Genomic DNA, 26027 nt, shown 5'->3' with positions numbered 1-26027 from the left:
TAAGGTGGTGGAGCATCAGGACCCAAATAGCTCTGTCTTACTTGTATTTATGAAATATACTCGGAGTCGAGTGTGGATTTCATGCTCTTTCTTCAGCTCATAGTAGTGAGGAATGAAAGTTCCCCCAAAATATCTGCTTTATATACATTATTTACACAATGGGCCGCACCTGAATGGGCTAATTCCGGGATTCTCCTGTAGGCCAATCAGGTTGCGGATTCACTTCCACCTGGAGCTGGATTGGGTGGCTCCTGCGGACCAATCATACTGCTGCATTTTGGATCCTATTTAACTCAGTACATAACACCTTAGGACTAGCAGAACATAGTAACTCGGTTGGGTTGTCTGTTCTTGTCATATAGAGCTGGATCCAGACATGCATAAGTGGAAGTCTACTTACACAGTAGGGTTTTCCCTCCCCTTACTCTTCACCATAGCTGTCAACTTTTCCCTTTTTTAAAGGGAAATTCCCTTATTCCGAATAGGATTCCTCACAAGAAAAGGGAAAAGTTGACAGCTATGCTCCTCACTACAACCTCACTGTGCCCCTGAAAAACTACTCCTATGCTGTTTGGCCAACTCTTGACTCAACCCAGAATTCACAGCAATCAATGACAGTTTTATTAAGGTGGTCAATTCCATAGTTCTGATTTTATAACATAATAAGAGCCTGGTTAGCCTTCATGGTGAGTGTATATGTGCAGGACATTGCTGCACATTCTGGAGAAAGATTTATGGAGGGGGAGTGGAGATATGCTGGATTCATAGTGCATTTGATGATGAGCTAGACGAGGGGTAGCCCGTGTGGTGCCCTTCAAATGTTGGAGTATAACTCCTATCGTAAGAACATAAGAAAAGCCTGCTGGATCAGGACAATGGCCTATCTCATCCAGAATCCTGTTCTTATCGTGGCCAACCAGATGCCCCTGGCAAGCCTACAAGCTTGCACAGGAGCACCATGCTGACTGGGCTTGATAGAAATTGTAGTCAAATAAACTATGGACATTGGCTATCCAATGCCAGTTCTAAACCGGAACCTTCATCAACCTCACATCTCTCACACAGTGAGTCTCAGACTCAGAGACAAGAATGACAATGCTGCAAAAACAGTTGCAGTAGGAACGGGGGATGGGGACCCCACCAAATGCCTCTGGATCTAGTGATAATAACAGTGTAGAGGTAAACAATACAGCTATTCTGTTCTTGCATGCTGTCGGTGTTGCCACCAAGGGCCAAAAACAATGGATGTCGGAATTCCCCAGGGTGCTAAATTTTTGGAAGAGATCAAAATTGACAGATGTGTTGTGGTGTGCAGGTCTGATATGTTTATTCAGTAGTCTTACAAGAAACTGCAAGTCTATACATATTAGGGGAAATGTGTATAAAGTTTCATGCAGTCTATAGAACAACAACAGTAACAACAAAAGCCAAACATATGTGGAAATAGGGTGACCCAAACTTAAGACTTGAAGAATGAGTGGAATTGTGATTGACAGATTGTCCATCCTTAATCACATTCACGCTTGGTAGTTTTAGAAGTGCTACGGTATGGAATGGAAATATGATGTAAATATATAAAATAAATCTATAGTTTTACAAGAACAAAAAACTATAGCTATTCATCTAAAAGCATGTTATGTGTGAAGAGCCCCTCCTTTGGAAAGAGTTAAATTTTTATACTATGATTATGATTTTCCAACCAGGGCAAGGCAATAAAAAAATCAACTGAAGCATATTGCCCCATTTTCTTAATCCATGAATATATATGTATAGTATAAAACTCAATATAATCACTGGCTTTTACACAAATAGAGATTTAAAAGGATTTGTATCTCCTAAACTCCAAACAATACGAAAGCACTGAATATTATCCAACACAATAAGGAATTCAATAAGTACTTGGCAATTGTGGAACTTGATGGGGGAACGGCCTTTGATCATTTGCAGTGGTGTTTTCTGAACTCAGTACAGAAACAAATGGGCTTTGGGTCTGGATTAGAATTGGCAACAGATCCTTGAGATATAGCGTATGCTATACATGTATATTCAGAAGTAACTTCCACTGAATTCAGAGGTCCTTACTTACTTGGAGTTGCAGCCATAGGAATCCAAAAGCATGGATTTTAATGAATGGCATTCCCTTGGTTTGAATTTAGAAGTGTGGGAGAGCCAAACAGACTTCCCACCCTCATCCTCTTTGTTTCCAAAAAGACCAAAAAAGGAGGCGGCATAAGCTTTCAATCAGTTCCTCAGTGACACAGTCTTATTTAGTGGAGGAACAATTAAGATCTTCGATTCTTATTAATGTGTATAGGAGATTCTCAGGATTCAAAGTAAATTATGTGCTGACTATTTTGGCAAGGATACCAAATTTAAATGGGCCTGCTTATGAGATATGTGTACCATTGGTACAAATTAGGATGTGCAAGAAAATAAATGTTTCATTCGTCAATTCATTTTATGGCATGTTTTTATTAAAATCACATGCATTTTGCATTTCATTCTGTTTAATTTATCAGTCTCATTCATTTTAGAATCCCATTTATTTTAAGGGAAGATCCAGTCACCCATCTGATACCTGTAACTCTGCTTTTTATAAGTCAGGCTTGCTACTCGTACTCAAGTGTACCAGACTTGGCAAATTTCTGACACAAGAGGAAAAAGTGCCCCTCTTTTACAAGCAATGTCAAAATGCACACCAGGCTCAATAGCCTAAATAGCTTTCATTGGGAGACCCACGTGGTCTTTCTAGATATTCTACTGTTCTCCCCTACCCACAAGGAACTTTGAGCTCAGCACTGCGGTTGGAAAAGCAAAATACAAATATTGAATCAAATAAAATCAAAAATCAAACCAGATCTGCAAAATTTCAGACAGGCAGGAGAAACTTACGCATTTTATAAACATACCAGATACAGTTTTATTTCCAAGTGAACTAACAGAACTCTCAAGCGAACATAAAAAGCTAAGATAGCCGTGTTGGTCCATAACAAATTTTATAGTTGGGGAATACGCATAGCAGATGAGCAACCAGGGAGGCAGAAATGGGTGCCTGGTTTCAGCAGCATACTTTGGCACCAGGCACGCACAACAAAGGAGCAGACTAAAAACTCAGACTTAGCATATGAAGATAGGAGTGAGATGGGAAGAAAATTCATTGCATTCTTTTTTTAAAAGGGCTTATGTAACCACCACCCAAACAACTCTCCAAGACCTACCACAATAAATGGTGTGCAGTGGGGTGGGGGGTTGAGAGAATAAAGATCAGTCCTAACATGATAATTACAAAGAAGATGGGTGCATGTGATAGGAGGCAAGAAGAGATTTAAAATGTTAAATGGTACTGTGTAACAGGTATCCAAACAAACCTTGTCACACTAAAATCTCTGCCAAATCAGGTCAAAGGCTCACCTAATCTAGTATCCTCTTCTCACCCTCTTCCTGTGTGGTGAACCTGGGAAGTGTTTCATTATTATAGAATCATAGAAATTCTAGCTTGTCGATATGCTTCTTAAATTGTGGTGCCCAGAAATGCATATTAGGTCATATTTGCTATCCTGTATTCAGAGCTCAAATTTGTCTTGCTTTTTTCTCATACTCCGCGCATTAGTATTTAGTCAACTGAAACCTCAAGTCATTACCTCCAGCTGCTTCCTTCTTGTAGGTTCCTCCCATTTAGCAGGTTTCTGTAGTACCAAGTCATTTTCCTTTGCAACTTTTGTGTCTGGATTTTCTCTTTTTAAAATATGGCAGCCCTAGTAGCCACATGAATCAGAAGGAAGGGGTTGTGATCAGTGAGCTTTATAAGACTTGGCAAATTCTCTGTTGCATCATGAATATTTGCAACTGGAAGGCAGCACACATCCTGGGACATCCTGTTACCTCCACACACTGCTACTACTATCCCCCTCAATACACTGTACCTTCCACAGCCACCTCAGTGTATTCTGAGGTCTGCAACTGTTGCCCTTGCTCCTCTGGCCCAAAATATGTATCTGATGTGAGGGCATGGAGTCCATTTTGCAGCTCCAGTGACATAGCATGGCTGCTGACAGTCCTGCTTCCGTGTGTTACATTCCTCCAGGGATTCATCTCCTGCAATGGGTGATCTTCCTCCTCACTAGGGGATGCTCTAGAACTAGCATCGCTGTTCCAGAACAATCTACTCTGCTCTTTCGAGAAATTCCTCATCTTTTTTTTTTTATAAATATTTATTGAAATTTTCAAAAAATAAAGAAAAAACAAAAAAAAATTTAAAAACACATAAAATTTACATTTCTTACTATCAATAACCAATTTCCTTGACTTCCCCACACCTCCCCTTCTTGTATTCCAGTTCCAATTTTTGGCTCAGCAAGTTCTTGTCCCCAAACTTTACCTTATTTTCTTTAATTCATTTTAATTAACCAATTTTAACTTATAAACCTCAATCTTTATACATCAGTACTTATTCTTAAAAATCTTTTTCTAAGGTCGACCCCAATTCCCTTCCACGAATTCTCCATTTTTATGTTAGTAGCAAAACAAAATTAAATGAAACAGAATATAATTGTACACCCTTTGGATTTCCAAAGCCCCACCCCACCCTCTCCCGGTTTCGAACCCCAACAAAAGTCCATCAGTCCGTCTGCTGTCAGCCTGGCAACCTCACGTCCGAGGCTCTTAATTCTCTCTCAATTCCTTTCTGCTGGTTTTTTTGATAGTCCTTTATATTGAACACCAAATCTCGAAGAAGCTCTGTCCCAATAAGGTCCATGTTTCTTCCAGCCAGGCCTCCATATTTAAAAGTGGAGCCAAAATCTTGTTTCTTGCTTCTCCAAATGTCCCAAAAGCTCCAGTTTCCACTTTAGCCAGGTTTGTATTCCATAGGTCTTCAGATCTCCACATAAGGAGATCTCTCCATTCTCCATTCTTCAATTCAAACCAGATTTTCATCATCCTGATCTTATTTTCCTTTGTATCCATCTTAACCGGCCTCTGGCTCTCCTCAATCATCTGTGGCATTATAGCTCCTCCTTCCTTTTCCTTCAAATCATCATGTTTCTCTTTCATCACATTCTCAAATTTCTCAGATTTCTTTTCTTGTTCAGCTGCAGAAATTTTTAGTTCAACTGCAAAACTTTTTTGTTCAGCTGCAAAGACTTGAGTCAAGTCCCTCCCAGGCTCAGTAACTTTATTTACTGTTCCATTCAATATTGTAACATTTGTAGCCAAAACATCACTCTGTTCCTGCAACTTTCCCAAGAGAAAAAAAGTCCTCTCCAGTTCAGCCAGTGTTTTTCCACTTACAGCCATTTTTGTAATGTCCTGAACCCCCTCTAGAGGGATTCTGGTTTCTTAGTATCTTCCAGTTCCAACCCAAAAGCCTTTTCTTCTTTATTTTTAACAATTTGTTACCAAATTGTAACAAATATAACCAGCAAAGACAACAGAAACAAAGTTCTCCTTTTTTCCCAACTTTGACAGCTAGTTTGACAGCTGTCAAAGTCTTCTATGTCTCTTCCACAGGCTCTCTCACCGATCGCTCCCGGGTCCTGGGGGAGGGGTGGCAATTCCGCTCTCAATATTAGCTCTTATCCTCCAGCACAATCACTTATATTGCCAAAACGTGGAATTAATTGCTTTTATCCACAAAAGAGAAAGATGTTCTCTCAACCTTAGTTATAAAATCCTTGCTTTAAGATGTTTACAAGGCGGGTAGGTGGACTTCCTCTTTGCACCTTACCCGGTCGTACCTAATTCCCCCCCAAAAAATATTTCTCTTTTTAAGTCCAATTTCCGTATTACTCACGGGTTGTTACTTTTAGTCCAAATGTTCAGAGAAAGAAGTCAGCGCTCTCCGTCCATGGCATGCGGCTTCACTCAGTAGGGGAAGCAGTCGACTCACAGCACCGCACCGCTCTCCGTCCCCCGTTCCGGAGCCTTTAAAAAGGTCGGGGGTCGCAAATGGTGCCCGCCGAGTCACCAGGTCCACAGGCTTCAGCGCCTGTGGTTTCTGAGGGTCCCCGCATCGCCGCCGCGGCAGGACCCGACCCCTACTAAGCCGATTCCCTCCGGAGCTTGGAGGGAATCCGCCATTAGGCGATGGCGCTAACCCGGAAGTCTGAGAAATTCCTCATCTTGCCCAGTAGCTCAAAGTTGGGAAAGTTGGGCATCAAGTTGCTGTACCTTCTCTTCCAGCAAGGCTTGCACTCGCTGCAGGTGTTCTGCACATTCTCAGGCAGGAAGACAAACATGGCAAAGGCATTACAGGTCACTGCAGCAGCTCCCTCACCATCCATGTCTCTTGGTCCTACGTACGCCATGGGACAGCACTCTGGGCTTCCCCCTCAAAATGCCCTCACAAATATCCCTGTCTACAAGTCCTAGTCACAAGCTCCCAGAGGCTGCAATCAGCGAAATAGAATTGCTGCTAGCCGCTAACACCTCCCACAACTCACTTCCTTGTTCTGCCTGGCTTCCTCTTGGCAGTAGCCTCTTCCCCTCAGACAGGGCCGGATTTAGGTTTGATGAGCCCCTAATCTACTACAGTGGTACCTCGGGTTACATACGTAATTCGTTCCGGAGGTCCGTTCTTAACCTGAAACTGTTCTTAACCTGAAGCACCACTTTAACTAATGGGGCCTCCTTCTGCCGCCACACCGCTGCTGCCCAATTTCTGTTCTCATCCTGAAGCAAAGTTCTTAACCCGAGGTACTATTTCTGGGTTGGCAGAGTCTGTAACCTGAAGCGTCTGTAACCTGAAGCGTCTGTAACCCGAGGTACCGCTGTAAAGGTAATGGGGTCCTTTATATGTCCAGCTGTCCTTCGTCAACAACAAATTGTTGCTGCTTTTTTGCGTTAAATATATGCTCTATGGTAATTTATGGACCAAATAGGTATCTAAAGCCATTTGCACATAACAGGAGGGGCCCGTTACGTACATCATAGGAGCCTACACAACACAAAACACTGTTGCTGTATGTAGGTTTTATTTTATTTGTTTTTTATCTTATATTTTGGAAATGTACACCCAAGGGTTTTTTTTCTTTAATTTTTTTTGGGGCCCCCAAGAGAGTGAGGCCCTAAGCTGTAGCTTGTTTAGCTTATATGTAAATCTCGCACTGCCCTCAGATCCTGTGCTCTAGCAGAGCACATGGCCATACCCACAAACAGACTCACAATCAAGCCTCCAAACAGCTCAGATAAGCAACCAGCCTTAATCCAAAAGACACAAGCCCACTCTCTTCAGTCTCCTCCACTGATCCCTCACAAACAGCCCTGTTTACAAGTCGCAGTCATGAGTTCTGAGAGGCTGCAATCCGCTGTGTCAAGCTTTGCTTTATGGAGGATTTCATATGATCCCATCACCAACAGAATGAACACATTTAACCTCTTAACTTCATCTTAATAAATATATAGTGCTTTGAGCTCGTCCTTCAACCAATTTTACAGCTGCACAATAAAGGCTCAACTTCAAGTGACTGGATTGTACTGTCTCAAAGCTGTGGTGGTGCATTCAGTGTCTGAAATGCAATCAGGCATGCTTTATATAGTGCACTTGTTGATATTTGGAGTGAAGGTTGAAACTGCATTATGTGCTTCTGTGCAGGTAGAGTAACTAAATGATTAAGGTACTCAGCTGCATCCACAAACTCCAGGATGACCTTAGGTGCAAAGTACTTTGTAAAGATAACATGTTTGCTGGTGCATCAAGCAGAATACTCTCTTCCTAGTGCTGTTTTCAGTGTTTGTTTGGGGGATATGATTGGGGGGGAAGGGGGGAAATTATGCTATAGGTCTGCAAGGCAGATACTGGTATAGGGCAGGTACCAGACTTCGGGGATCCTGGGCAGAGTACTACTGTTCCCCTTTGCAAGCATGGGAGACCTATCAGAGTGATCCACTTCTGAAGACTGATAGATTGTAGGATTTTCTGTCTGTAGGATTTCCTGTTTGTTGAGAATGGTGCTCCTGTTGAAATCATCATTGCTCTGTGGAATGCAGAGAAGACTTGGACAGTAGACAAGGTCACCCGCAAGAGAAGACTTGAACCATTGACAAGGTTACTCCCAAGTGCCCTCTCCTGAGCTGAGCCACTTTGGCTCTTTGGTATGCACTTGAGTTGAGGGCAATGAGGCAGAATAGGAGATGGCTAGAACGCTCAGAAATCCTGTGACAAGTCCAATCGAGCGCACACACAAGCTCTTTATAATTGAGTCTATTCTCTGGCAATGAAGAGAAACAATTCTTCCCCTCTGGGCTTGCCCATACAGTGGACCCTCTAGTTACATACTGCTCGGGATACGCAACTTTCGGGTTACGAACGTGGCAAACCCGGAAGTGTATACTTCCGGGTTTCACCGCACTTGCATGCACAGAAGTACTTAATCACACCGTGCGCATGCGCAGAAGCAGCACCTCTGCCTACAGACTTTTCGGGTTGTGGGCGGACCCCCGGAACAAATTTAATTCATATCCGGAGGGTGCACTGTACTTGTCTCTTGCATAGAAAGCATGGGTCAGAACAGTTTTCTGCTTATCTTGCACTTTCTAGGCATGGGCCTGAGTGGTTTTGCCTTTGCTCCACTGTTTTTTCCTGGAAAATCTGCTCCTTAGTGATAAATTGGAGCAAACAGAGGTGTGGATAAGCCCTCTGTTGTGCCCTCTCAGTGACAACCAGCAGTGCTTTTCCTTTTTTAAGTTTTTATCAATTTTCATTTATGACAAATAAACATTTCAAACAGTAAAAAAAGTCATCATTACATGTTAAACCTCAACTCCCCTCTCCCTCTTTCTGAGGTTCCTTAAATTTACTCTCTTTTCCCCTGCATTTCCCAGTTAAATCTATTTATAATTTTTCTCATCTATTTCATATATGTTTTAGCAACTGCACGTTTTTACAATAACCCTGCTAATGCCTTAATTTGTTTACAATTTGTTTGTAAATATTCAATAAAAGATTTCCATTCTCTATTAAAGAATTTTTTCTGTCTTGGTTTCTTATTCTTCTGGTAAGTTTCACCATTTCTGCATAGTCCATTAATTTCTGTAGCCATTCTTGTCTCGTCGGGACTTCTTCCATCTTTTGGCCAATGCCATTCTTGCAGCCATGGTTGCACAGATAAATTAATTTCTATATTGTGCTTTTCCAAGTGGTCTGGGGTCTTTTGCTATCTGACCCAGGTGAGGCATTGTGGAAGCACTCGTAGAACACTGGCATATTTGCAAAATGTTTCAAGGACAAAAACCACTTGCATCTTCCATGATCTGTATACCACAATTAATATGGATCAGTGTGTGGAAGTATCCAGGGCATCATCTCTGTTGGGTGACATTCAGTTTTTAAGGCCTGAGGATATGACCTAATCTAGTCAGCCACCTACCTGAAACTCCTGCAGAGCCAGTGCCAGCACTGGCTGGGCAAATGTTCTGATTCAATATAAGGCAACTTCTATATTCCATATGAAACATATGCAGCTGCATTACACTGACATCAAGATTATGGGCTTCTCAACACATGAATTAGTTAATGAAATATTATTGATCATATAAGCATCTCACCTTTCTTCTGTTATGGAGCTCAGAGTGACATGCATAGGATAACGTGCAACTGTTCTCCAGCCTAGACAAAGACCTGATTAGTTTCTGCAATTTGGCTGCATCACTTGCCCCAAATAATGCCCAACTTTTATCCATTTCCCCCCAAAAGGTACCACATTCTATCTGAAAGGAAATGGATTAGTAAAAATGAAATGAAAAACATATTGCTGCTATATATAGTAAGAGAAGACAAGCCATTAGGAAGCAGTTATTATTTTGAAAAAGCCTATTTTTTGTATATTAAAGGTAGCTAAGTACGGTTAAAAAAAAAAAGCTGTTACTATTATATATTGTAAGAGAAGACAAACCATTATAGATCAGTTATTACTTTGAAGAAGCCTAATTTTATGTTTTTCTAAATGTAGTTTCTCTCTCGCTTTCTCTCTTTTTTATTTTTATTTCAAAGCATTTCTAACTATAACTGCCACCCCCACACCCAAATAAGTGTTTACACTGCCAAGAATCATGTTGAAACCTTTGGAAAAATGTAAGAACTGATGCACAGCTAAGTTCCAATCAACATGCTAGTCTAAGAGATGCTGGTCACTTCAGTTTGCATTAGAATCTGCAGTTGCTGAATACTACAAGCATACCTTCTGAAAAAGATTGTTCACATATTTAAAGGTTTCTATATCACTTTTCACAAAAATGTGCCAAAGATGTCTACCACTATTTAGTAAAACTTTACAAAACTGCTTAAGAAATATACATATTGTTGCGTGCCATTCCAATCTCTGAGCAGTGCAGGATTCTAGGGGTCCCAGGTGTTTACTCAGGGTTCATGTTTCCTTTTGGAAATGAGGTATAGCAGAGACTGTGGTGTCTTTATGATATATGGCTTATTTACTCATATATACAACTTGAGCATATGGTCATGCCAGTGGGCATGGGGAGCTGGATCCAAATCTATATCTCACTCATATCCTGTGGACCATTCACTTATCAATCAACTGATGCTACAATGACATCAGGTGCCCTGTTTTCCCTAAATACAACCGTGTGTGTGTGTGTTTGTGTGTGTACATCTGCTTGTGTACATACTGTATGTGCCATTAGGCAACAGAGATTAATGATGCACCCAGCCTCCTGCCTGTGGTGACAATAGCTTTATGAGCTTTGGCTTCTGGTGTGCTTTATTAATCTGTAACTGATTTCTCCACTGAGAAGCTCAAGAGCTAGGGGCAAAGACAAAGGACAGGTCTTGCTGTGGTCCCAGCAGGAATCCACTGCAGAGATAGACTGATAACATGGCAGCAGTTTAGTAGAATAGCAGCTGGGGGTGGGGGAGAGACTGAGACACACTCTGAGAATTCAGGCACAGGCCCTGCAGGGAACTGAATGTGTCTCTTCCAGCTCTTAACTTTGCATCAAACAATGCATTTTCTTTGTCTTTCCCTCCTGCTTCTTTCCTCTCTCCAAATCAGCTAACACAGCCTTCATCTTTAAGACGCATCCCCTGCTGTTCTCATGCACATTGTCTTTTCCTCCTGCCTTTCAGAGCCCCAGGTGTAGATCTACTTGCTTCTTTTGCCCCTGGGAGATGGGCGAACTTGTGGAGTTGCCTTGTCTTATGATTTGCTAGAGTATGACAGTTGGGATTCTTCTGTCTCATTTTGCCTGTGCTCAGATCTGTTTGACTCGCAGTGATCACATCATTGAACTGATGTCTGGGTCTCATTACTGGCAACTCTTCTATCTGCAGGGAGAGAGGAAGTGCGGGTACGTCCAAGTACAGAGCACTGACAATAACCAGCTCCATTGGTCCATGAGATAACATGGGTGCCAGTGGTGTTTGATAGCAGTTCTGGATCAAAGGCGTTTAGTGTGCTTCCAGTTGGAAAGGTGGAGCTGGGTTTGTGAGCAGATAGGCACTCACTGTAGCATAGATAGTGGACGTTTAGATAAAGCTATTTCAACGTTTTTGATCCCAAGGAAATCCACAGAGAGACGCAAATGAGGTGGTCATGTGACAGTTTGTGCCTCTGCCATGCAATACCAGCTCTGTGAGTTTATGTGAAGCCTTCAGGTGGTTTTTACGATGCTGAAAACAATTGAAATCACCTCAGAAAGTAAGGGGAGATTTTTCATCCAAACAAGGTTCCAGATCATGTCACACGTTGCTGTAAAGGGCGGGGGGAGAGTATCAGTTGTCATTGTATGCCTCATAGCGTTGTCACAGTTTTGCAATCTGGCCTGTATAAGCACTGCTGTGTTCAATATTTCTGGCATGACAAAAGGATTACATTGCATTTCAGAGGCTTACATTTTTTTAACAGGTTGCTCAGCCACGTGCAGCGAAGTTCTGTTGAACTAGGGTTTGGCAGTTTGGATAGCTTGGGAACAGGGCAGGGGGTCACAAGTGCAATGGATTGTGTTGTAACATTGTTTTACGTATTTATCTTGGAATGTCAATAGAATCCTCCATGAATGGACCTGAGGATCTGCACAAATGTAAGAATTTGGGGTACTAAAAGACGAGCGTGATGTCCCAGAGATTTGCAAAATCTAGGCCTAGAAGTCATAGAATCATATAATTGTAGAGTTGAAAGGGACCGGAAGGCTCACAGCATCTAATCCCCAGCAATGCAAAAGTCAAAGAAATAGACTTCAAAAGCAAGATCCTGGAATAATATCAAAGCATTTCAATCTCCACATATTTCAGGTTCACCATGAAGGAATTAGAGTCACCTCAGGTTATGGCCAGGAATGGGTCCGCATGCAAGGGCATAAGAAAGGGCGGGACGGGAGGGCGGATCACCCCAGATACCATCATGGAAGGGGGTGACAAATTATCAAGCAACAATTACTGCCCTACTAGGGCGGTTCATTATTGTGTTGTTGTTGTTGTTTTGAAAATGCCTGCTCCGAAGGCCTTATCTTATTACAAGAGGGATTATATAGCTATATATGAAATTTCATGCATATCAGCTAATATCTTGACCCTCCTCCACGGAAATAGCTGTTTGCTTGGCTGTTTTCCTATGTCATGAAGGCTGAAATTTCAATTCAGTGGAGCAGGGTCAAGATATTAACTGATATGCATGAAATTTCAGATATAGCTATATAATCCCTAGTTTAGTAAGATAAGACCTTTGGAGCAAGCATTTTTTTTAAAAAAAGTTTTTTATGAACCACCCTACTGCCCTACCCTCCGCTGGGCTTCCCAGGTCCTGGAAAGTCGGCTTATGTGAAGAAAATGGGACTAGGCCGATTAGATTAGGCCTTGCCTTGCCTTCACCCTGCTCAGTGATGTAGCGTGGGGGTGCAGGGGGGGGGCGGCCGCACCGGGCGCAACATCTGGGGGTTAGGGTTAGGGGGCGCAAATACACGGGTTAGGGGGTGCAAATTACTTGCCTTGCCCCGGGTGCTGAGAACCCACGCTACGCCACTGACCCCGCCCCCTGCACACAGCCGATTTTTCTTGATTGTTGTTTTTTTTTTTGACTGTTGTGGTTTTTTTTGTTTTTTGTTTCAGTAAACCACTTTGCAGGTTTTTAAAAATAAATTTTATTAAATAAATAAACAATAAATATAAATAAAATAGCACAAGCCAAAACACAATCCATCCTGTAGATTTAAGCATCTGTCTGTAGTCACCTACTTGTTATCAGAGAACCAGAATCCACATTCCTTTGTAAGAAAATATGAAATAACATAAAACCATTTTTGCAGGCAAAAAACCCTCCAAAAAACAAACAATGGGGGGGGGGAAAGAAATTTTCCGCACCGAGTACCACCTGACCTTCCTACGCCTCTGTCTGCATGTATTACAGTTGTGACTTACTATGTCTTTGTAACACTCCTTGGAGCCTACTAACCAGGATCAGAGTCTGGTGACAGTAGGATGTACAACTGGGAAACATTGGCCTGCAAGCGCTCCAGTTGGAGAAGAGCCTTTACCAAAGGTGTCATGGGCTTTGAAGACACTCAAACTCAGGATGCTAGGGAGAAACGTGCTAAAACGAAGGCACGCTTGGCAAATCCACACCGTGATCAGCTCTCGCCCTGGAATCAATGTCCCCATTGTGGAAGGATGTGTGGATCCAGAATTGGCCTCCACAGTCACTTACGGACTCATTGTTAAAACCGTGTTTATGAAAGACAGTCTTACTCGGCTCTGAGTGATCGCCAAAGCAGAAGAAGAAGATGGACTTTACTATCCAAGTGAGAAAAGGGAATATGAATTCTTTCTCTGGAAATAATAATTTGATAGAGAGATCAAACTCTTCTGAATGTTTCCTGGTTGTCAGATGGGAAAGGGGAGCTTAGACCAAGCAGTGCTTCTTTTCTAGAAAAATAGGTGTCAGTACTCACCATGAAGTTGTTACAGTAAATGCCACTCTTTTTAACAACAACAAAATGATGTGCCGGTACTGCGTATCCTTGAGTACCCCTGGGTAAAACCACTGCCATCAAGTATACACTGTTCTCTTCCAGCGTATCTGAATTGATGTGGAACGTTACTAAGGAAGAACCATTCTAAAACAAATATTATGTAGATCGGCAGTGATTTTAAAATATATCATTGACACCAATTTTGGATAGTTCAGGGGAGCAAGCTTGCCCTTTTCACAATATTTTGCTCTATTTACCTCCATTTTCACTGCCCTTCTCAGCGGTTTTTCTTTGCTGTCTATGTGATCCAGCCAATCAAGGGGTCATGCAGCAAGCAGAATGAAATGCGATGTGTGATGTCATTACAAAGCCAAATCGAAATGAAGGCAATGCCTACTGTTCTCACTCTGAATAGTCGAACGTATCTGATCCATTTTGCACACACAAACCAATTACCCTGCAAGCAGCAAAGGCACATTTCATGGGGGATACATTTCTCACACAATGCTTCATCACCTTCTATTTTGTCTCAGCCCAGTGGAAGGATAAATAAAGCAATGTTTAAGAGACTTAAGGTCAGTAAATGTACTTTAGCACTTCACCATCACTTAAATGTTAGCCAAGCGGCAGTTGACCATAAATCTATCTGCACAAAGGGAGAACACTTTGAGGAAGACTATGGCTCAGTGATAGAGCATATGCTTTTATGGTAAAAGATCCCATGCTAAAACACTGGTTTCTCCAAGTAGGGCTGGAAAAGGCTCCTTCCTGATATGCTAGAGAGCTGCTGCTAGTCAGTGTAAGCATCACTGCGTTAGATGGATAAATGGTCAGACTCAATGAAAGGCAGCACCTTACATTCCTAACATTCAAAATTTACAAAGGCTGCCTAAGTGTTTGTTTGTTATTTCAACCTTTCCTAAGCTGCATTTTCTGCCCAAGTGGCACTCAAAGTAAAATGTGTATTTACACAGCTAGCTGTTCCCTTGGGCTTTGTTGTAGTCCTGGTATTGCAGGCGTTTGGTAAAAGCGCTAACTTTGACATACCCTAAAGAGACCTGGGAAAATAGAGCGGAACCACTAGGAGTGACAGCAAAGTGTACAACTTACTTTTTGTATTATTCTGCTAAATTGCTAGGTCTTCATTGCCACATAGCGATTTCAAATGCTTGGAGGATTTTATTTATTTATTTATACATCTTTTTGTTACAAACGAGAGCAGCTTGTAAACTGGCAGCATTGCTGGCTTGTTTTCCTTCGGATTGTCTTACATTTAGCCTGTTTGAAGGCTTGAGAGTGAATGACAGAAGAAAACACTGATAAATTGTTAGGCTCTCCCAAACATTCAGAAGTTTTGGAGTTCCTGCCAATGACAGATGGTTTCTCTTCGCTCATCTCTTGTCTTCTTGACAGCATTTTCCTGCACTCTGCAGAATCTCTCCCCGATGTGCATTCTGTGGAAAAATAATAATCTGCTTCCCTGCTCCATCCACTTTTGTGCTCCTTGGTTGAGTGGCGTCCATATCTGATGGAGTGTGAAGTCGTCTTCACAATGCAGTGTGCCAACCTGGTGTATCCAGTGATTAATCAAAAGCATCACTACTTCCTGGGCTTTTGTTTTTAAGAAATAATGATTTCCATTTCAAATCTGCCATATATTTGGGGTCGTGGTCACGAACAAGTTGGCAGAGAAGTAGAGGGTTGGCAGGTAAAACCTAGCCAAGTCACATTATTTTTTTATTATTATTATTATTATTATTATTATTATTATTATTATTATTATCTGTCACTTTTTTTACTGAAGTAACTCAAAATGACTTACAATATATAAACAAATACATACATTAAAACCAGTGTGAAAGAAAACAAAAAAAAATATAAAAGACAATCCTAATTTGAAAAGGCAAGATTAAAACACCCCACCCACTCAAGAAGACAACAAATAATTAAAAGCCAAAGGCCGGGCAAATGCTATTACTCCACACTCCACCCACCCACCCACACACACACAGAGAGAGAGAGAGAGAGAGAGAGAGAGAGAGAGAGGATGGAGAAAGATAAAGCACAGTCTGTTTAACCCAGGCTTTCTCAACCTCGGCCCTCCAGATGATTTGAGAGTACAATTCCCATCATCCCTGACTACTGGTCCTGCTAGCTAGGGATCATGGGAGTTGTAGCCCAAAAACATCTGAAGGGCTGAGGTTGAGAAAGCCTGCTTTAACCTCAACAGTAGAGAGATGAACAGGACAAACGGGATCTGATAAAGTTTCCTAAAAAAATTAACAGTTCAGATTTGACTTGCCCAAGAGAAGTGAGTGCCATAATTCCCACATGCGTGCACATGCACATACATACACATCTCCTTACTGCTGAATTTAGTTCACTGGTGGTGCAACTCAAGAGCCATGGAGCGACATTGGAACAAAAATATCTGCCTTAATCCAGAACCTTTTCAGTTCAGAGATATTTTCTTCACCACCTTTTTCTGTGGTGCTGATGCTCGCTAATTCTGATTCCAATTTTACAAATGAGATTTGGAGACAGAGAAGTCACTATTTCTTAATAATTTATTTACTGCAGTTGTCTCCCACTTTTTTCCTCCAAGGAGCTCAAGAACCACCAAACAACCCTGTGAGGTAGGTTAGGTTGAGAGGCAGCAGCTGTCCCAATGTTGCCTAATGTTGCCCAGTGAGCTTCATAGCTGAACGGAGAGTTGAACCCTGATGTCCAAGGTCCTAGTCCTAAACTCTAACAATTACTCCACACTGGCTTTCATTTTGCTTGAGGCCTTCCAACAAATTCATGGCTGTACAAGGACTAGTCTCCTAGATTCCTGTCTACTGGACCATCCCAGCTGTTAGAAAAGTAGCAGCAACAGTTGCTCACACGCTCAGCTGGAACAAGTTGCAATCACCCGCCAAACATACCTGCTGCACGCTTGATAAATCATCAGTGTGAGACTGCTAATTTATCAGTTTTGCTCATTACAGGCATGCTCTAAATAATTTCCATCCCTTTATGCAATTAAAAACCAAACCTGAAATCCACAGAAGATCTTCACCTTGGAGGTGCCAATCAGATGTTTGGTAATTAAGTGGATGATTTATTTTTCCCTGCTGCGGAGATTCCAAGCTACTCCTGCTTAGTTTGATATGTCTTAAGGCCTTTTGTTTTAGTTTGAAAGCAAGATGTTTAAGCATGTCTGAAAACCCTTCAGATTTCCATATGGATTTGTGGAAAGGGCTTGCCAGGGGTTAACGTTGCTTCACTTCATATTCTGGGGGAAAGGTTTAGGTCTTATAAGCTTTTCCAGCCCTCATTAGGAATGCATTCTATAGTTTAGCTCCATGGTGTATGTGTTATTTTCCCTGTTCAGCTCAAGATGTGACTTGCATAAACAGCACCATCACAGGATTTTTGTCTCATATGGAAATTTCCAATCTGTCCCTCCTTTTTATATGTACAGAGCACTACTTACTGTCACAAAGCCAACGATGTAGACAAATGAATTCTAAACATGCACAACCATCTGAGGTGCAGGCCATTAAACTGCTGGATGCCTTTATATGCCCTCTACCAAATGGATTTCTCCATGCTTTGTGTCACAAAAGCTTTTTATTATTGCTCCCCATTGCATTATGAAGCCGTACGGATCATATAGAAGTGGAGAGAGGGCGGGCGGAGTGGTGACTGCAACTACTTTTGATTCTGGCTCCACCTACATTGGCTTTGGCTCCTGATTGACTCTCGCCCCCCCAACTGCCCTTCATAGGAAAAATAGAACCAGTGAAAAATTGCCAAACATTCCCACCCACCTTTAAAAAGTGCGACCGCACGGCCTGCCAATGATCATTTTGTGCCCGTTTTGGATTACCATTGGGGTGGAAATGCTAAAGAAAAGAACTCAGGGCTTTGGGATCTGTTCATGCAGTGCAAAATTCAGGAACAATTCGGGCAAAGAGCAGTGGTGTTGGTTATTTTATGTGTACCAGTTGATGGGGGAATGATTCAAAATGGTGCTAAGAAGCTTTCTTCTTGATGCACTTTTACTGAAGATTTGATATGTAAATTTGTATGTTGACAATAGAAGAGTACGCCTTTCTTTGTGTTTTTGGAAGGTGGGGTGGTTCTAAGCGTTTGGGATGATATTTTATGCTAGTGATGCTTTGCGGACCTGCTGGAAATCAGGTCTCTATAATAGCTCCCTGCTGCAAAGCTTAATTATATTAAACCTGTTAGATAAAATCCCTGCTCAGCTATGGAACTCACTGGGTGATTATGAGTCTACCACCTTTATGTCTAAGCTACTCCTTATGGTTGTTTTGCAACTCTATGCTTACCAGAGTAAAGGCAACTTACATATGTAACAAATACAGTAACCTTACTATTTATTTTATTTATATCTTGCTGTTCTCTCAGTGCAGGACCCAAAGCAGCTCACTGCATAAATCAAAGCAAAGACAACTAAAAAGACACAATGAATATAAATAAAATATTAAACACAATTAAATAAGTAACCCCATTAAATTAAAAACAGCACCTAAAATGCTTAAAACCATTTCAAAGTACACACACAGTACAGCATCCACACTCAGAAGACTCTGCCACAACAGCTAGTGGTGGAAAAGGTTTTTGCCTGCTCAGAAAAGGAAATCAGGCAGGGTACAGGAGCTCCACAATATAGGAACAGCCACTGGCAAGGCCCTCTCTTGTATCATGACCAAACATTTCTGTGAAGGTGGCAGGACTGAGAGGAAGGCCTTCCCAGAAAATTATAAAGCTCAGGCATGCTTATATAAAGAGATACAGTCCTTCAGATAGCCTGGACCCAAACCATAGAGGGCTTTATAGGTCACCAGCAGGACTTTGAAGTGTGCCTGGAAATGGACTGGTAGGCACTGAAGGCTTTTTTGTTCTCCCTGTAACCCGCTCTGGTCAGCAATGTGGCCACAGCATCTAAAGGCAGCCCCTTGTTGTCACAGTCCAGGTTACGGGCAGTCGGAGTCTGGGCTTGGTATGTCAGGACCGGGGTAGAGGTCGGGAAGCAGGAGTCAGCAGTCCAGGGTTAACAGTCCAGGGATCAGGAAGCCAAGAGTTCACGAATCAGGAAACCAGGAGTCAGGAAGCCAAGAGTCCAAGGGTCAGGAAGCCAAGGGTCCAAGTCAGGAAACCAGGAGTCAGGCAGTCGAAGCACAGCTAGGTGCGTAGCGTGTTGCTGTGTCAAAGAGCCAGAGGGAAATGCTGGTCTTATATACCCCTCCCGGTCCTTGCCACCAGGTGCTACGTGTCTTCTGTCAAGCCTTACCTATGTGGCTGCACCTTGCCCTTCCAGGCCAAACTCAGGAAGGCCCCAGTCCTGCGAGGCCCTACCAGTCACAGGGCCTGGCTTCTGCACACACTCCTGACACTTGTAGAGCACATTATGGCAATCCAAATGGGATGTAACTAATTTACGGGATGCAAGTAACTATGTTTACCCCTCTCCCTCCCCAAAGCTGAGTACCTTTAAAAAGGGGTAGGCAGCATGCATAAGCACCCTAACTGGTATGTGTGTGTGGGGGTGCGCGTCTCATTTAAATAACTGTGTACTTTATTTCTGAGTAGATGTGTCTTAAGATTCCATTGCCATTTAGGAAGCCATTTCCCAGCCTCATTCTTCTCTCATCCATCTGCTCTCAGACTTCTAGTGCTGTTTTTAACTGGAACAACAAGCCAAAATCCACAGATTCTGATTTCTTGAAGACCATGTTGCACTTTTTAAAGTAGGAAAAAGTTTTGCAGTTCATCACTAGCTCTTCTCTCTAATATTAGGATGTGTATTAAAACGACGTTTTTAAACTTCTCGTTCAAGAGGGGAGAAGGATTGGCATTAAAAATATATATAGAAAAGACTTATCCCCACCAGACAGGCAGTGAAAGAACACAAATGGGTGGATCCTAGAGAAATCTGCTTTGTTGATGATGGAGACAAAGAGAGTGGAGCATGAGAGAGCCAAGAAACTAGCCATGGAACCTGAACAGTGTCTGCCGGTCAGAGAAGAAACTACTGGGTGAAATGAACAAATGATCTTGAATAAGCCAATGTTATATGTGCCTTCTTTCTAAATGATGGTGAGCATTGAAAGAGCCTGTAATTTAGTCTGGTAACCTGTCAGTACATAGTAAGAACATAAGAAGAGTCTGTTGGATCAGACCAATGGCCCATCTAGTCCAGCATCCTGTTCCCACTTAGATACCTGTGGGAAACAGGACCCAAGCACAAGAGTCCTCTCCCCTCCTGTGGTTTCCAGCAACTGGTATTCAGAAACATTTCAGCCTCTGACCATGAAGGAAGAGCATTGTGTCTCCTCCATGAATGTGTCTAATCTTTTAAAGCCATCCAGCTTGATGTCCATCACTGCCTTCTGTGGGAGTAAATTCCATAATATCTTCTTTTCTCTTTTCTGTAGTAGTGATCATAAGTTGAATGGATGTAACAGAACTTGGCAGAGTCTCTAATACTGATGGAAACTCTGAACCTCCTCTTTGGGTTTTGCTCCTCGTAGCAATCAATCAATCAATCAATCAATACCACAAGGAAAATCCACTCACCTGTTTCATGCCATGCAAATGACTCATGAGAGTTTAGCGAAGTTGACTTCTTTGTTTCTCTAGTGACTATTCATTATCATAATCCCATGTGCTCTCCTGCCTCCTTGATGATGTTGTGGTAGACTAACTCAGTGAAGAATCATGCAAGCTCAGGGGAAAGACAAGGGCATGAAAGAACATTAGGCCATGAATTTAAAAGGGACACCTTGTCCAAGAAATATATAAATAAATACAGAAAGACTGCTCCACTGACGGATACCGTGCATCCATTTTTGCAAACCTAAAAAAATAAAATAAAGCCACATGAAAATTTGCGCTGGAGCTGTATGCACTTTTTATTAAAGAACGCACAGTGTACACATTTTGCATGTTTGCTTCCATTTAAATGCATTTCCCCCCAAAATAAGCTTCTATGTGCATATTTAAAACTGAAACTGTGTTGCAAAATTCTGAGAAGTGTGTCACCCAAAAGCTGTTTCCACACAGAAATCCAGGGCCAGCAAATAAAATTAGGTCAGTTCATTTTAAATTATGGACCAAATTAATCTCACCTCCATCACTAGACTTGTGTGTATGAGGAAGGGAGGGAATGAGAGAGGGAGGAAATGGAAGCACTAAAGAAAAATACTGTAATATTTTTCTGCACCAGACAACACTGACAAAAATGTGACCAGAACGAATTATCTACAGGCAGCTTCTGTAACCTTAAGAATTATTTAAGCTAGGGCCAGGTTTGAAGGTGCCCTTGGCAAAGTACCTTCCTTCCTTCCTTATTTATTTATTTATTTATTTTATTTTTACAAAGTATTATTTTACCCCCTACCTTTTGTCAGTGGGCCCCTTGGGATTAGAGTGGAAGCAGCACTTCCTTCTGAGCCAAATACACAGAACCAGATTTCCTCGTGCTTGATCTAAGGGAGAATGAACAAAGTATGGCGAGTGAGTACGCTCCCATGGTGGTGCTTAAAAAGCTATGCTAGCTGGGGCTGATGGGAATTGTTGTCCAAAACATCTGAAGAGCATCAGATTCGGGGAAGCCTGGTTTAAATAGACAGAGGAGACTGTCTGAAGCATGAAGCTCTTGCTGTTTTCCTGCTTGCCATCCAGTATTAAAGGTTTAACCATTTGGCCATTTAAAGAAAGAAAGATTTTGAATGCAAAGGGGCCCATTGTTCTCCGTGGTACTGGAAATGCACTATAATCCCACATTTGATTAGCAATGCCTGAAAACAACCAAAATGCTTTGGCAACATTTTGCTCAAATGATCTCTCCCTCCCTCCCTCTCAGCTGAATAGCAAAGGTCTTTTCAGACCTGATGCCTTTATCATTATTTATTTACCGCTCCCCTCCCCCTCCTGCCCCAGCTTGGTCATTTGTGGGAAGCATCTATTTAATAGTCATTGGCTTTCATGTAGAAAAGATGACTGATGTCTGGTTTGTTTTCTATTTCAGGTCGTGGAAGCCAATTTGGTTGCTTTTGACTGTCACTGGATCATTATAAATGAGGTAACTGTCAGCTGAACGTGAATCCTGTTTTTATCCATACTGAGAGCTGGCCTTGACATTGCCAACAAGGAGCAATGTAGCAGGAGCAGAGTTCAGGCGTGCTGGTGGGTGGGAATTGTGGTGGTCGTCTTTTATATAAAAAAAGTAAGGCGGAAATAGAATTGAAAAGACTGTGGAGCTGAATAACATAAATGAAAAGCACTTCCCTGCTGAGTATGTTTAGTTTCTCCCCCCACCCCTACTTCTTTTAGCTGCAGTTCCTATTTTGGGGGGTGTTTTAAAATAAAAAACAACAAATAACAAACCATTCAAAAACCAAAGGCAATCTTCCCTTTGTGAGTCTAATGAATCTTTTCAGTGGTGTTTGCTTGTTCTCCTCAACTATCCTTAATTACGTTAAGTGGCTCAGTGCAAGCCAGAGAAAGATATACCTAATGAATTCCCATAAATTCCAGTGGAACTTAGATAAAAGCCTACATCTAGTCAAGGAGGGAGAATTATTTTGAGCCTGCAGGCCAACTTTCCCTGGCCTTGGTAAGCCAGAGTTGTATTTCTAGCACCCAAAAAACATCTACTCTTATCACTGTTTTGATGTGCATGCCTGGCCCACAAATGATCTAGCATGGTACTGGCTCCTATCAGTCGCATCATACGAGCAGACACCTTTGCCCAAACAAGGAGAAAGTGACTAGGCCTCCACCTCCAAAACTAACCCAGGCCAATGAGTATCTCCCTCTCTTCATTTGGGGAGACAATGGTTGCATTCAGGTGTCACACCAAATCACGGTTTATGAAGTCAAACCAGTGTTTTGTTTTTCGGTCTGAATCTATGTCAACTCACAAACCTTGACTTGAAAGGGAAGGTCAAACCAGAATAACAAGACATGATTTGAAGTCACCTGCCACAGTTTGCCATTGCATCTGAATTCAGAAACCACTGGCAAGCCACATCTGGAAGCTGTTTGGTCCACTGTAAGAGGCTGCTGCAGTACGGAGCAGCATTTCTCTCCTCTTCACTCCAGCACAGGAGTGGAGAGAGGAGAAACACTGCTCATTGACTTTTCTCAGAAGGATCCTTGGAAGAGTAAAAAATAAATAAATCAGTGCTTCCCATTCCTCCACACTCCAGCGCCTCCAGCGCTGCAGTGGGGTGAGGAAGGACTGCTGCCTCTGACTCTTTCTGCTCAGCTGCTGCTTCTGAGAGCTGAAATGCCTTTAACTGTTCTGTATGACTTCCTCAGCTGAAACATTTGCAGCTGTTGGAGCCAGCAGCAGTGGAGGAAGCCAACAGTGGTCAAAGCGCTGTCAACGCAGAAGTAAAACTAAAACAATTTTGGGGCAGTTAATCTAAGAAACAGCTCATAAATGAGCAAAGTTAAGAAGAGGCTACCAACCCAAGACTTGCAGTATTGCAGCAGGGCAACCCACCCACCCAATTAAAATAGCCAGATAAAAAGGTATCTTTTGGAGGAGTCTTTAAGGGCCACATAAAAGCTTTTGGGGAGCTGTACACACTCCGTGGTCTGCAGATTAGCCACCCTTGGCTTAGCAGTACATCCGAACTGGCTCACTATGTACTTGTTTGCAAATGCCATAGTGTGCAGTGCAGTTGCTTTCCACATATTTATTTATGTATTTTTAAATCCACTTAGAATGGATAGAAACCACTCAAAGTTCCTTTAAAAATCATTTCGTCACTGGCATAGACTATAATATAGCAAAATCCTATTCAGTTAGGTTGTTCTAGTATGATGGAGCATTCACTTGTTGTTTTTTAATGAGTAATTTATTATGTCCACGTTACATGATTTTAATTAAGTGAGGCGGCAATTGGTCCCCAGTGTAAAGTGAATAGCACCTACTCTACCTGTATCTTCCACATCATGTGTTGTTTAGAGAAATCATGTGCATATTCCTTGATCTGTTTTTGATTGCCGCAGACATCTGCTTTGATGTTTAATTATTAGATTGTCTTAATTGCATCACACTACAATAAATTATCTTAATCAGGGTCTATCTGCTTGTTTTGTTCTTAATTTATATTTCAGCAGGAAATCTGAGCTTTAAAGCAGCCCCCTTCTTTATGATGAGATCATGATTTTAAGCTGCCTATGAGAATCAGGAGTGCAAAATCTAGAAACTGGTTTCTACAACTGCAGATTTCAAATCCTGCAATTGGACAATTTTTCAGCTGTAACGCAACTTGTGCAAATTCATCGGGCTGTTGTTCGTTCTCCTGCATATTTTTTTTCCATTTATTTAAAACATTTCTATACTATATTTCATCTGAAATGATAAGTTTAAAAATCTACAAGGCAAATATACATTTTAAAAAATAAAAACCTTAAACTGCAAATTAGAAACACACCAGCAAGTTAAAAGGTAATTTAAAGGAAAGCAATGTAGGTGCCAGACAACAGCCTAAAAGGACCCATCCCTTTACATTTTTATACTGAAGATCTGGGAAAGAAACTCACTGAGTTTCATGGGGGAAATGCACTGCAAGGTGATAAGATCTGTAAGAATTTCAGGCAGCGGGGAATAGCTAAGAATTGTGCTAAATAATGAAGTCTAATCTTAGGCTTTTGAAAAGTCTCCCCTAGGCAGGCTCTTCTACAGTAGAATCTGAAATACTGCTGCCATTGGATTCCCAATAATGCCACCAAGGCAAACATAACTTGGTGTATAACAGTAAAGCCCAGAAGCAGAGCTCAACACGCTCTGAAGCTCTGAATTGTCATAATGGGCACATAGCTTAGATGAGGTTAGCCTAAGGATGGAAAACTCAATCACTGGATGTGTTTTCCAGATTGGAGGGACCTGAATGTACCTATAGGCCTGGGGGAGTTATGTTGTTGCTGTTTTCTGTATGTTGTGGATTTATACTGTGATAGTCAAATGAGTGGTGGTATATAAATTTAATAAATAATAAGGAGCATGTTCTCTTTGAAGCACTGATCTCTGACACATAGACACACTCATTCTAATCATATATCTTCTAGAGCTGAGTATTAACAATGAGTAAGATTCTTGTTGGGCAGGGCTGTGGGAAGCCATTTTTTAAAGAAGGAAGGAGGGATTAAGTGTGGGAGAGGAGGCAACACTCAGGTCTAACAAACAGGAACAGCTCACAGCACTGGTTTCTTGACCAGCTGAGGTACAGGCCACCAGGTCCAATTTTTTATGTTGTCAGTGATGCCTCCATCTGCCAGTATATTTTCCCATCTAGCCTCTAATGGTCAAAGCATCAAAAAATCTCCTGCGGTTGGCATGGATTCAAAAAATCAAGCAACCAAATCAGTTTATCTGTTCCCAAATAAGAGGGAAATTTTAAAGCAGGGAACTCAGAAAAGATGGCCTTACTTCTCACTCTGCCCAGATTAACTTTGGGTCCTTTGTGCAAAAGGGTTGTAACTCAGGGGTGGATCATCTGCTCTGCAGGCAGAAGGTTCCAGGTTCAATCCCAGAAATCTCCCGCTAGGTCTGGGAGAGACCCCTGTCTGAAACCCTGGAAGTTACTGCCACTGAGTGTAGACCATTCTGAGCTAGACGGACCAATGGTCTGACTCAGTAGAAGGCTTCTCCCTTCATTCTTTCCTCTGTCTCCTTCCTGTTTCCACCCATCCACCTTGGGATTCCTGCCTAAAATTTGTTTTCAAACATCACCTATTCAGTTTTATCTTTGCAAGGTGCACAGGCCAGAAATATAAGACTTGCGGAGTTTCAATAAAACTTCACAGAGCACAGTAGGGACCCTTGGGGCTGAACCTTGCCCATCACACATTTCACATTGCAAGAGACTCTTTTTTTAAAGTAAAACTAAGATTCCCACACACTTTGGTGACTTGTCAGGTCTCGTTAGAAACTCTGAAGCAGCAATTTTAATGAGAGCTTTTAAACCGCAAAAAAGCATTTGATACCACACATTGCCCACTCGTGCTCTATATACTATGAACTTCAGCGCTTTTGTTTGCTCACTTTGAGATGTGAGAATAAGTGGGAAATCTTTACT

At 41.9% G+C, this 26027-nt stretch overlaps 1 protein-coding gene across 6 annotated transcripts in view; it reads left to right on the top strand.

Annotated features, from left to right (window-relative positions):
- GRID2 (glutamate ionotropic receptor delta type subunit 2) overlaps positions 1–26027 on the top strand; it is an 824474-nt gene that overhangs the window by 497491 nt on the left and 300956 nt on the right. For all 6 annotated transcript variants that reach the window (XM_053404060.1, XM_053404061.1, XM_053404066.1 and 3 more), the window contains exon 5: positions 21962–22015. In XM_053404060.1, the coding sequence (XP_053260035.1) occupies positions 21962–22015 (54 nt within the window). The remainder of the gene's footprint in view (positions 1–21961; positions 22016–26027) is intronic.

Source organism: Podarcis raffonei, chromosome 9, assembly GCF_027172205.1.
Source record: "Podarcis raffonei isolate rPodRaf1 chromosome 9, rPodRaf1.pri, whole genome shotgun sequence".
NCBI classification, from domain to species: Eukaryota; Metazoa; Chordata; class Lepidosauria; order Squamata; family Lacertidae; genus Podarcis; species Podarcis raffonei.
This window is presented reverse-complemented; position numbering and strand designations above follow the sequence as displayed.